Here is a 12,361-nt window from a genome sequence, read left to right as displayed (position 1 = left end):
TGCTAAGGGGTGTGGAAAAACACGGGCTACCCAGGTAACTGAGTATGAGGAGAAGACTCCTTATAGTACATCAGAAAAAAACATTTACAAAGGAAATGCCTACTTGGCTAATAGAAGACTGAAGTTTAGGAGTCTTCTGGGTTAGTTGGAAGGGAGGATTGGCCTAGATATCACTTGGGAGGGACCTGACAGCTCTCCCAGTCACTAGACCACAGACTGGAACATGTGTTGGCAGACTGGATGGAACATGTCTATACTGGCAGGCAGTACACACCTGTAATCCCTGTTCTCACGAGGCTGAAGCAGGATGGTAGGTCTGAAAACCAGTGTGGGCGGTGTATCCAGATCCTGTTAAATAAAACAAAAACAAACACAGAAGATGGAGTGCATTGGCAAAACCAAAACAAGACAGAAAAAAAAAAAAAAAACAGAAAACAGTGAAGGCTTGGAAATGCGCTTGTTAGAGAAAAGCCTGGAAGGGTGAGCAAGGGCTCCAGATCCTTTAGACTGTGTGGACTCATCCTGAAAGATTTCAAGCTAGTGAGGTATATAATGTGATTTTTGCAAAGAGATTTATCTGTATGTTACAAGTACGAGTGTTTTGCTCACATGCATGTGCGCTGTGGATATGCATGGTGCCTGCAGAGGCCAGAAGAGGGTATCAGATCCCCTAGAAAGCTGCCATGCTAGGAACTGAACCCAAGTCCTGTGCAAAAGCATCCAGTGCTCTTAACCACTGAGTCATCTCTCCAGCCCCCTGTGATCTAATTTTTATAATCCAAAATTCTCTTGATGATCTATAAAAGCTAGAAGAAGCCAGCTGGAGTCTGCGAAGTCTAGTAGAGAAGCAGGAGGCAAATTACTTAATCTTGGTCAGTCATAAGGGATTGGAAGGCCAAGCACTGAAACCCAGAGGCTCCCTTTCAGCTGAAGCCCATGGGCTGATCCAAGGCTCGAGGTCTCGGGGCAATATCTGTAACATGCATACGTAAATGTGCCATGAGCAGGCGCAGCTATGCAGATCTGAACCAACTGCGTCCTTGTCTAGTAAGGTGGCCCAGGAAAGGTGTGATGAGAGGGAAAAAGGAACACGTTTTGGAAAATCACAAAAATAGAACTGCGTTGCTCAGTGACTGACACCATCAGGGGGGAAGAGAACGGAGGCTGCCCCCACACTTCGGGTTCAGACGTTTCTCTGCACTTCAACCAATCATGAATCTCAGCATCAACTGCTTCCCACAGCAGACAGAAACTTCTCTGGCCAAGGTCGAGAGTAATCTATAGGTTCAGATATAAGTACTTAGAAGCGGTTTGACAATAAATATGTGTCTACTTAGCAAAATAACAGTAGTGAGTACCCTCGCCACATCTCTGGGGTCTGTATCCTCCTGGATCATAGGCCTCTTCCAGGTTAACAATGACAGGCTTGTATTGTTTCCCGACAAGCAAGCCTCAAGGACAAAGAGAAACTAGCTGGCTACCCCACAACATCCATGCCCCTATTCTATCAATGGACACATCTTTCCTGGCAGGTCAGTTATTACAATACTCAGAGCTCCACACTGGGTAGACACATGACAACTCCTCTCTCCTAGTAGCCTGCAGAGCACGCCATAGACCTACCACCATAAAAGCTATGCAGCAGGAAGGAAGGGTTTTAGGTCAGTTCCAGATTGACTTGTTTGTCTGTTTGGTTTGTTTTTGAGGGGTTTTGTTTAGTATGTATGTCTGAGCACTGTATGAATGCAGTACCTACAGAAGCCAGAAGAGGGCGTCAGATTCCCTGGGGACTGGAGTTATAGATGATTCTTACCCTCTATGTGGGTGCTGAGACTTGAACCCTAGTCCTCTAGAAGAGTACCTAGTATTCACGTTAAGTCATTTCTCCACACCTACCTCTCCCAGGTTGATTTCTTTATGTCCTAAATCCAACATGTGCTGTGTTGGGGATTTCTGGGGCCTCCTTGGGAGTTGTCTCATGCCCCATACTGAGAATTCATTTAATTTGGGCCAGATGTGGTGCCACACACCTTTAATCTCAGCACTAGGGAGGCAGAAGCAGATGGATCTCTGTGAGTATGAGACCAGCAGGAGATACTTAATGAGACCCTGTTCAAAAAAAAACAGTAATAATAGCAATAACCCATATCTTCTGGGCATCCACCCATCGGGATATCTGTGTTCAAACTCCTCTTTTTATTTATTGTATTTTTAATTATCTTACAAAGTGGATTTCCATAAAAGTTTTGCATGCAACCTTAGCTTTGGTTAAATTACCCCAACTTCTTTCTTCAATGTCCCACTATCCTCAACTCCCCAAGACTAAAAGGTCAGTCCGTAAAACCAGTTCTCTTTCCTGTGCAGACACAGGGTTGTCTCTGGTCCTTTCTCCTGGGTCCCCATAGGTCCGCACTGTATTTTCAAGTTCACATTGAGCGCAGTCAGAATCCATGCCATTTCCTGAGAAAATGCCAATGTTGAATAATGGCACCTCTGTAATTCTAGCTTCCCTTTCCTTCCTCCAGGCACAGAGTCACTCAAAAGTCAAAGGCTTAGGGGCTGTGATTTGTTTTTTCATTTTAAGCGAGAAGCAATAAAAGGTTATGTAAAGTTTACAAGTTAGAGAAGTAATGTCAGAAGAGGAAGCTGCCCAGGAGCGACCTCCTCCCACCCTGTGTAACCACCCAAAACAGCACAGTCCGTCTCCAGACCACAGCTTTTCTAGAGCAGAGGATATGTTTTATGTGCATATAAAAATGAAGTCATTGCTCTTCACCCTGTTGGGTGGGGGGAGCTTCTCTCTTTTCTACTTAGATGTTTTCCACATTCCCTCAGGAAGATCTGACACGAGAATGATTTTTATCCGATGGCTGGCTGCCCCCGTGTATCTCCCAGTTTGCCCACTAACCTCATTATTTATTTATCTTCCCATCTTTCCTTCTTTTGATACAAAGAAGACATGAACAGCTCTGAGGGACTGCGCAGCTGCAGGTAGTTAAGCCTTAGCATCACAGATGGCGTTGGCTGCCCAACAACCCGAGTCGCTAGCCAGAGATTCACATTCACGTTTTACGCTGGTTGTGTAGGTTTTATATTTCAAGCCCGTGATGCGTTAAGGATATAAATTTTTTATTTCTGTAGCAATAATATCAGAAACTCACCTGACCGTTCCCCCTGCCCCACATTCTCACTGCAGAAAATGAATTTTGAGCTCCCTTAAGAGAATTTTTGCTGGTCTGTGTCTTGTGATAGATCAAGGTGAAAACACGCAGATGATTTATTTCTTAGCTATTCAGACTTGGCGTCCTGTACAATACTGAAGGGTTTTGTTTGTTTGTTTGTTTGTTTGTTTGTTTTAGTACATTGGATCTCAGTCTTGCATCTAAAATCTTCCATCTTGACAAAGACAGGTTTTTTGTTTTTTTGGTTTTTTTGTTTTTGTTTTTTTTTTTTTTTTTCAATATAGCATAAGTAGTTACCAGAAAGCAGGTCCTCACACTGGATACCAAGCTATCAGGGCTTCCAGGATAAAGCCTAGGGAAAATGTACAAGCTCTGTGTGTCTTATACTTTGCCTGTATTCCTTGAACAACAGGCAGTTGGAAAGACAGATGAGGAGGCAGGCACAGGGCCCTGTAGCGACAGCAGGGTGAGGCTGGCAAGGGCCTTGGTTATTATGCAAGATCCGTCCCTCTTTCATTTATTAGCACCACCCTGATCAGAGCCAAGCTATAACAGCCTTCTGTACCGCCCTAATTGAGGTCCTCCCTTGCATGGAATTTACATTATCTGTAGATAAATCCCACAGCATGACATTTTAATGAGGATTTATCAGAATCCAAAGGACAGTTAGAAACATCAACTTTGCAAAAATCATTTTTTAAGACAAAATAACAATAAAGGTCGCAGTGTCAAACGATGAGGCTCGGTTTCAGAGAACCCATTTCACTAAGTGCAGACATGTTGAAACGCACAGCCCGTTTTCCTGGTGGAATGGGGTTTGACCCCACAGTCCTCTTCTTTGCCCTGCTTTGGAGATTGTTCTGAAGGGTTTGCAGAGAGCTTGCATTCAGATTTAAGCTTCCTTGAAATGGCGCTCAGGAGAACTGAGCTGCGATGGCAGTCAGGGATTCCGTCTTTTGTGTCTTTTCGTCTTTAATGCACAGTATGGTGTTCTAGATCATAAGGTCATTTCTCAATGCATGTGTGGGTGTCTGCCATCCTTCTCAGGCCCCAGAGTATTTCTATGAGTCTTTGACTCCAGTAGACATATCATGGGAGGAGGGGCGTCCATTTCCCTTGCCAGGACTCCTCCCACTGCTCCAGGACACTCCCCCCTCTCTCCGGGTCAGTCAGTTATAAATAGGTAAAGGGTAACCAGTTTAGGATGGCTGTGCCTACTTCATAAGCACAGGCTTTAATTCTAACATTGACATTGTGAATAGCTCAAAATGAGGAAAGGAGTTTATATGGAGAGAGTTCTTGAGAAAAGTCTCCTGAAGACACCCGAGGGCTCTACCCTGTCTGCTCCCTCGTCTGTCTTCCTAACCTGGTCCAGAATGAGTCATAAGGTCACTTGTGTTTCCTAAAGAATCCGCCTCCCCCTCTGGTCTCTACCTGCCCTGGAGTGAGAAATCAGCCTGGTAATCCACGCCCAGGTATGGAGGCTAGCTCTCCAGGCCACGGGACGCCGCGTGTGGAGACTGGCACACACGGGTGCTGTAAGTGTGAAGACGAGCAAAAAGGAAATGTGGAGATCACTAGGTTTTAGGGAGAGCAAATTAAAAGATAACGACAGTTATTAGTTATCTATCAGGAGAAATAAACACATTTTAGAAGACGATAGTGGGAAGGCTTGGTACCAGTCAGAGATGCAGTACACTGAACATGGCAATGCAGCCTCTGTGGAGACCAGGTCAGTCAGTGTCTTCCTATATCATTAACCAGATATTTGAGGGCAATGAGGTGTCTCATTTGCCATTGAGCCTAAGGACCCGAGTTCAATTCCCAGAACCCACACAGGAGAGAGAGAATACAAGTGAGTGTTCACAGGGACACACAATAAATAAATAAATAAAGTAATAAAGTGATAAAGTGATAAAAATTTTACAAGTAAATCCAAACAAACAAACAAACAAACAAAAAAAACAACAACATGTGATTCAAGTGTCTAAGTTTATATTTTAAAAAACAAAACTGATGCACATAAAATCCCCCGTATAAATGTCCATAGCAGATTTATTAATAAATACCCTAAACTGAGAACAGTCCTTAACCCACTAACATCCATAACAATTTGTATGAATCCCAAATGTGTCATACTAAGTGTAAGAACCACATTCACAAAGTTATATACCGTCCAGGTATGGTGATGTGTGCCTGTAATCACAGCACTTGGAAAGGCTGAGACAGGAGGATTGTGAACTCAAGGCTAGTCTGGGCTGTACAGCAAGACCCCATCTCAAAAAGCAAACATCTGCCCCATGGTTCGATTCCATTAGCACTGCATTCTGAAAAGACAAAACTATTACGACGGAGAAGAGATCAGTGGTCACCAGGGGCCAGGCTGGAGGAAGAGTAGACCCCAAAAGGACAAACGGTATCAGAGGGTGTCTTGGGGGTGACAACACACTGGCCAAGTTCGTAGACATATGTAAATACATTTTTTTTTTTTTTTTTGGTTTTTCGAGACAGGGTTTCTCTGTGTAGCCTTGGCTGTCCTGGAACTCACTCTGTAGACCAGGCTGGCCTCGAACTCAGAAATCCGCCTGCCTCTGCCTCCCAAGTGCTGGGATTAAAAGCGTGCGCCACCACCGCCCGGCTGTAAATACATTTTCATAGACAAATATAAATAAATTTTCATAGACACATTTAAATACGTTTTGCTCTACGTGCATCAACAATATGAATCAAATCTGTCTTGCTATATAGTGTGAATTTGGAGAAAAAAAAGAGAAAGGAGGGAGCATAAGAAGAAAAAGGAGGAGGAGGAGGAAGAGAAGGAGGAGGAGAAGAAGGAAACAGAGAGAGACAGAGAGAGAGAGACAGAGAGAGACACAGAGAGAGAGACAGAGAGAGAGAACAAGCCCGAGAACCCATGATCTTGGTAACCTGTAGTGATTTTTCATGTATACACACACACAAGCACCTCCAGGACTAAGGAGACTGGGGAGACACTGGCATCACATGCACATGAAGCTGTGGAAGGCTTTCATGAAATACAGCAAAGTGCCCTGACTTGCATTTTAAAATTTAACTCCTAACAGGCAAGGCAGCTGTTACGCTCTGGATATGAAGTGTCCCCATGGACTCACACGGGACCTTTAAAAGGCAGGGCCTCACTGTGTGTCTTGCTGGGACCAGGCCTTCTGGGTTAGTCCAGACTGGTTTCCACCTAGGTTCCCTATCTACTTCCAGGCTGCAGCAATGGCGGACCAGTTGTCTCCTGCACCTGGGGCCACAGCCTAAGATGCTCCCACTGCCTGTCTCCAGCCATGAGCCTAAAGAACTCCTTCCCTAAGTTGATCTGTCAGGAGTTTGTCACAGCTATGAGACAAACAACTAAGACACCGACTCATGGGAGTTTAATAGAACACACCTACAGCTACTGTGGTCTATGTCATTCCCAGCTCTTCTACCAGTCCCCTCTATGCTTTTCTTTCTTTCTTTCTTTCTTTCTTTCTTTCTTTCTTTCTTTCTTTCTTTCTTTCTTTTTTTTTTTTTTTTTTTTTTTTTTTTTTTTTTTTTTTTTTTTTTGGTTTTTCGAGACAGGGTTTCTCTGTGTAGCCCTGGCTGTCCTGGAACTCACTCTGTAGACCAGGCTGGCCTCGAACTCAGAAATCCGCCTGCCTCTGCCTCCCAAGTGCTGGGATTAAAGGCATGCGCCACCACTTCCCGGCATGCTTTTATTTTTTACTATAATATATATATATATATATGTATATATATGATGAGTACACTGTAGCTGTCTTCAGACACACCAAAAGAGGGCATCGGATTCCATTACAGATGGTTGTGGGCTACCATGTGGTTGCTGGGAATTGAACTCAGGACCTCTGGAAGAGCAGTCAGTGCTCTTAACCACTGAGCCATCTCTCCAGCCGCCCCCATGCTTTGACTAGTAGCCCCTCCCTACATCTTGAAAGGCAGTAATACAGTTCCTTCAAATCTCTCTCCCTGCTGTTCCCTTATACCCTGTATCTTACCTTTCTTTCTTTCCCTCTGTGTGCTGATTGGTCATTTTCGTCAGGTTGACAGGAGTTAAAGTCATCTGACAAAGGAAGCCTCAACTGAGAAAATGCCTCCCTCAGACTGGACTGCAGGGGAGACTGTAGGGCATTTTATTGGTTAGTATTGATTTGGGAGGGCACAGCTCACTATGGGCAATACCATTCCAGGGCAGGTAGTCCAGGATTGTATGAGAAAGCAGGCTGAGCAAGCCTTGGAGCAGGCAGTAAGCTGTGTTTCTTTGTGGCCTCAGCTTCAGTTCCTACCTCCAGATTTCTGCTCTGACTTCCTTTCCCAGTGGCCTGTAAGCTCTAAGATGAAATAAGCCTTCTATTTTCATGTTGCTGCTGGTCGTGGTATTCATCACCGTAATAGAAAGCAAACCTGCGACTCCCCTGCCTGTCTTCTTTCTTAGGATGCTTACATTGCTTTCGGCTCCCCTCAACAGTACTGGGTATCCTCTTTCTCTGGGGAGCCTTGCCTTAATAATAGTCGTGACACCCCCTCGCCCCCATGTGGCTTGAAACATCTGCATTCTCAGGTTCTGGAGGTTGGGGTGAGAACCTTTGATGGGGGTGGGATCACTTTTCCATGGAAATTTCCATGGAAATTTAAATTGAACTCAGCCACTGAAATCTTCTTCCTCAGTGTGGGGAGTAACAAGGTTTAGAGTTCATTAAAGAGAGTCTTTCTACAAAGCTCGGAAATCACGGGAAATGAGAACATTATGGTCTCTTTGTTCTGCCATAGAATTTCTTCTGCAGTTTTAGATATGTGAGCCTTTTGAGTCTAGGCAATATAAAATATCGAAAGTAATCGTGCTTCCCAAAAACTAATCGTGTGATTAATGAAGCAACCCACTTAGTCTCCCCATATTAAATTTTCAGAGCAAAACTAACTCAAGATTAATATTGCACGCCACTGGTGTGGACACCACTTGCCGACAGCACATGTTGTCACAAGTCTGGGTGCTGGTGTGGGATTCCAACTTGAATCCTGGCAGTGAAGATTTTGTGACTTCAGCTTGTGGAAGGAATTATGTCACTTCCAGAGAGTTCCAGGAGTCCCACAAAGGACAAATGTACAGTTTTGGGGAGGAGACATAGACTACTCACTTTTGTTCACAGAAGCCTTCTAATCACCATGCTTTGCTGATGACTGGCCTTCTGCCTCACACAGTTCACCGGTCCCTCTGTGGATCGAGCGCTGGCCTCAGTTAGGTTGGATGTGCCTTGTTCTCCCTTGGGAAAGCTGGCTGAATTCTCCTTTCATTTCACATTCATGCAAACGCCAGTTCCCGAGGGGATTTCTGTCTGTATCCCACCGAGACTGTTCTTATTATAGTATAACAAAACTTTCGTTTTTATAACGTCCCCTGGGATTTGCCTTGCTATTCCCTAGGATGCCTGTGAGCAGAGATAAAAGTCCTTGTTTCTGATAAGGACACTGCGAAGTCAGCTTTCCCCACAGACAGCCCTTTAAAGATGCTCTAATGAAAGGACAGTTTACAGTGTTGTAGGAACTGCAAAACTAAACCAGTAATACACACACATTGGCGTCTCTGCGCCTCAGAGGCCAACGTGGGAGGGCTGTGAAGATCTGGGGAAGAGGCAGGAAGAGGCCAGGAGCTCAAAGCATCCAGGGCCACACCACTCCTCCACCTGTCCAGGAAAGGGAGACAGGAGGGAAGGAAATTGTGTCCTATTCAAACCTAGTTGGGAAGCAGGTGTGGTAACAAATGTATAATCACAGCAGTCAAGAGGAGGCAGAAAGATTATGAGTTCAAGGCCAGCATGGGCTACATTTAAAAAAAAAAAAAAAAAAAAAAAAAAAGCCTGCCTGAATCTCACCCCCAAACCTGGTTGGGAACCACTGAGGGCCATTTCCTGACAGGCAGATGGGAAAGAGTGAAGCATGTTCTGTAGATATGAAGAGAAGACACCCAGCGCGGTGGCGGGAACCCCACGTGTACCCTCTGCTTAGATTGTGATTCTTTTGATTTGGGGCACCTCTGTCCTCAGCACAGCCCATGGTGATGGAGGAGGGGGTCTTAAATTGACCGGGCCATTGTAGCTATTTACAGATCCATTTACCTTTCTGTGGACGGTAAGCCTGATGAATCCCTGAGGGGCCACACCACACGGTGACTGGTCCAGCTAGAGGGTACGGGAGCTCACTGTCACTCCTCTGTTCTTTTCTAGGGTGGAGCTTCAGCATGGGCTCGGCCTACCAGTTCCACAGCTGGCGTGTCTTCGTCATTGTCTGTGCCCTCCCGTGTGTGTCCTCTGTGGTGGCCCTCACCTTCATGCCAGAAAGCCCTCGGTTCTTGCTGGAGGTACTGCCTGTTGTTACAAAAGCACAAGGGGCCCACGTACACTGGAAAGGCTTCCTTGCTGTTTCCAGGAAATCGTGTCTGCCTCTTTGGGAGGTGCCTTCTCCCATCCTACCATGGAATTTTGAAGGGTTTGGTTTGGTGGAGACATCCGGTAGGCAAAGGGGTGTATAAAAGCTGTCTCACGATTAAAAGCACTCATACTCTTCCCTAAGCAAATAGCTTTCACTCAGTGAGGGGGGTATTGCTCCCTGTTTAATAAATGAAGCGTTATTGTCCACAGGTAGTATTTCTAGTTGAAGGTGAAAGAATAAATTGTAAACATGAAATTTTAGGTCTCAAAATTAGGTTTCTTAGGTTCAGAGTTTCAATTTACATAGGTTTCTTAGGTTCAGAGTTTCAATTTACACTCAAGTGTTAGCTGCCCCTGGGGTGCATTCCAAGGGCTTAAATAAACATTTCAAAGGCACAAAAGACCCAAGATAGAGGCAATAAAATACCTGGGTAAACGGAAGTCACTTGAAAGGAATTCTCCCAGGAGCAAGATATAGATGTAAATTAGGGTAATTGGGATGGGGGCTAGATGGAAACCAGGCTTGGGAACGGATGTTTGAGATATCCAATCATATGTAACCGCGCCAAACTTTCCCGCTCTCCCCAACCCCTACCCATAAATATCCCAAGTTTCCGGGGCTAGAGGGTCGGAATCCCTATCTCCTGCGTGAGATATATTCCGGCCCGAGGGCCCTCGTCATTAAACCTCCTCTGCAATTGCATCAAGAAGGTTTCTCGTGTGTCCTTGGGTTCATACAGGTCCGGACTTGGGTGAGAGTCCCCTTTTGGGGTCTTACATTTGGTTCCCTGACCGGGAACTGCACGACCCCAGGACTCACGATGGCCCCTTGGAGGTAGGTCTGTATGAGTGGAGTGTGTCTGAGTGCAGCGCTGCTGTTTTTTGTCTCTGTGTTTTGGTTTCTGCTGCTGTCCTTGTTTCTGTGTTTGATATTGGTTTCTTTGGTGAGGGGAATTTTCCCCATCGGAGACTGAGCGCAGCTGTCATTGTGGACCGTGAGGGCCCAAATGATTGTGGATGGACAGACGTGTTGATACCCACAGGCTGCAGCCCGAGAAGGACGCTTCCCGGGTGGTTAGGGAGTCAGAGTGGTCTGGCTGCCCTGTTTTGGAACAAGGAGACAGGAGCGCTCCTACTTGGGGAGAAGACGTGGAATCCTTCTCCATCTGGGGTCATGACCAAATGTGGTTAAGTGTTATTTGTGCCACCCGTGGCAGGGGTGAGCTATCTGTGTTTTATATGCTGCTCGTGAGAGGGGTGAGCTATTTGTGTTGTTTTTTTATATGTGTGTGTCTTTTCTTGGCAAATCATCTGTGTGTTAGCTGTTAATCTGCTGTGTTAAACATCTTGAGTTAGAAATAGGTAACATGATTGCCGGCAGAGAGGAATAAAGCCGCCGGTACAAAAATATAGCTGCAGAAAGGCAGGAGATGAGTTTCCAGCCTCCTGTGTGATGAATTAAGTACGAGCGGGAAGCGAGAGGCGGGTGGCGAACACATACAGGCGGGCGGCTAGCGAGAGATAAGGGCTTTAGTGAGTGCGCGCGACATCCTGAGAACTACGTTTCCCAACAGGCCTTGCAACTTTGACAATTATATCCAAGATGGCAGCCGGCCTGAGAACTACGTTTCCCAACAGGCCATGCGGTTTCCAGACACCGCTGCGATTGTTGACAATTCTGTGCCTCTGATATAGTGATAGGGGCAGTCTATTGTGTTGTCTTTCCTTGTCTTTTCTTGATAAACTTCGTTCTGTGTTATTTGTTTCACATGTTCTTGGACTCTGACTGACAATTGACGTTCCTTTTCTTTCTTCTGGACTGATACTGTGTTAACATCCTGAGTTTTAAAAGCAGAAACAATGAGACAGGCAAGTCCTGTTCCATAGCTTGTGGCCAAGAGAAAGCTCTGTTCCTCTGGAGAAAGAGACAGAGTGTGTCAGGTGCCTGATTTGATGTGATGAACTACTAAAACTGCTTACTTAATTTAGTTTAAAACTTACTTGTGAGACAGTCTCAATTTGCACAAGAAAAACTGATAATTCGCCCTGCTCTGTGGCCAGGAGAAAGACACCAACAGAAAGAACCTTGAAGAGAACAGACTGTTTTCATAAGCGGCTCTTAGAAGGGGGCCAACAGTTGTTTTAGCTTCTATAATAAGAGAGTTGATAGTGAGTTTTCCTAGTTTAATAAATAAAAGAGCACTTTTTTCCTTTAGTTACAGCTAAAAAGTTACAGGCTGTCCTGAGTCAGAATATATATATATATATATATATATATATATATATATATATATGTAAGCTTCTATTTTGATAGACTTTCTAGCCATTGCTGTCTGAGATAATTTCATTATTTATATGAGACTTCCATTAAGATTTGGTTCAAAGGTGAAAATTCAGACAAGAAGAAGTGGTGAGGACTTGTGCTCTTATGTTAGATATAAAATGTTTACTTTGTTGTTCTTGTTGTATATCACTTCTACCAAAGTTTCTATTTTGTTAAAAGTTAAATTCAAATAAGTGTCAAATGTAACTCAAGTTGCCTTTTAAAAATTGTTAATAACTGTGTGAACCTTCAACACCTTAATAATCCTTGCTGTGAAATGCTACAGATAAGGCTATTCATTCTGATTTGGTTTCTTTCTTAGAGCTTCAGAGGTGAGCTCACATTACACTTGTGGACAAGGTACTGTTTACAAAATGAATTAGGTTATGGTCTCTAGTGTGATATAA

General features: G+C 44.6%; 1 protein-coding gene across 1 annotated transcript in view; it reads left to right on the top strand.

The window, feature by feature from the left end:
• Positions 1-12,361, top strand: part of LOC117701878 (synaptic vesicle glycoprotein 2C-like) — a gene marked incomplete at its 5' end in the record, with an annotated part of 90,044 nt that overhangs the window by 56,248 nt on the left and 21,435 nt on the right. The window contains 1 exon segment of the mRNA XM_034493286.2: positions 9,428-9,561. Within this exon segment, the coding sequence (XP_034349177.1) occupies positions 9,428-9,561 (134 nt within the window).

Source organism: Arvicanthis niloticus, unplaced genomic scaffold, assembly GCF_011762505.2.
Source record: "Arvicanthis niloticus isolate mArvNil1 unplaced genomic scaffold, mArvNil1.pat.X pat_scaffold_295_arrow_ctg1, whole genome shotgun sequence".
Taxonomy (NCBI): domain Eukaryota; kingdom Metazoa; phylum Chordata; class Mammalia; order Rodentia; family Muridae; genus Arvicanthis; species Arvicanthis niloticus.
Note: the sequence above shows the minus strand (reverse complement) of the source record. Positions and strands in the feature narration are given on the sequence as shown.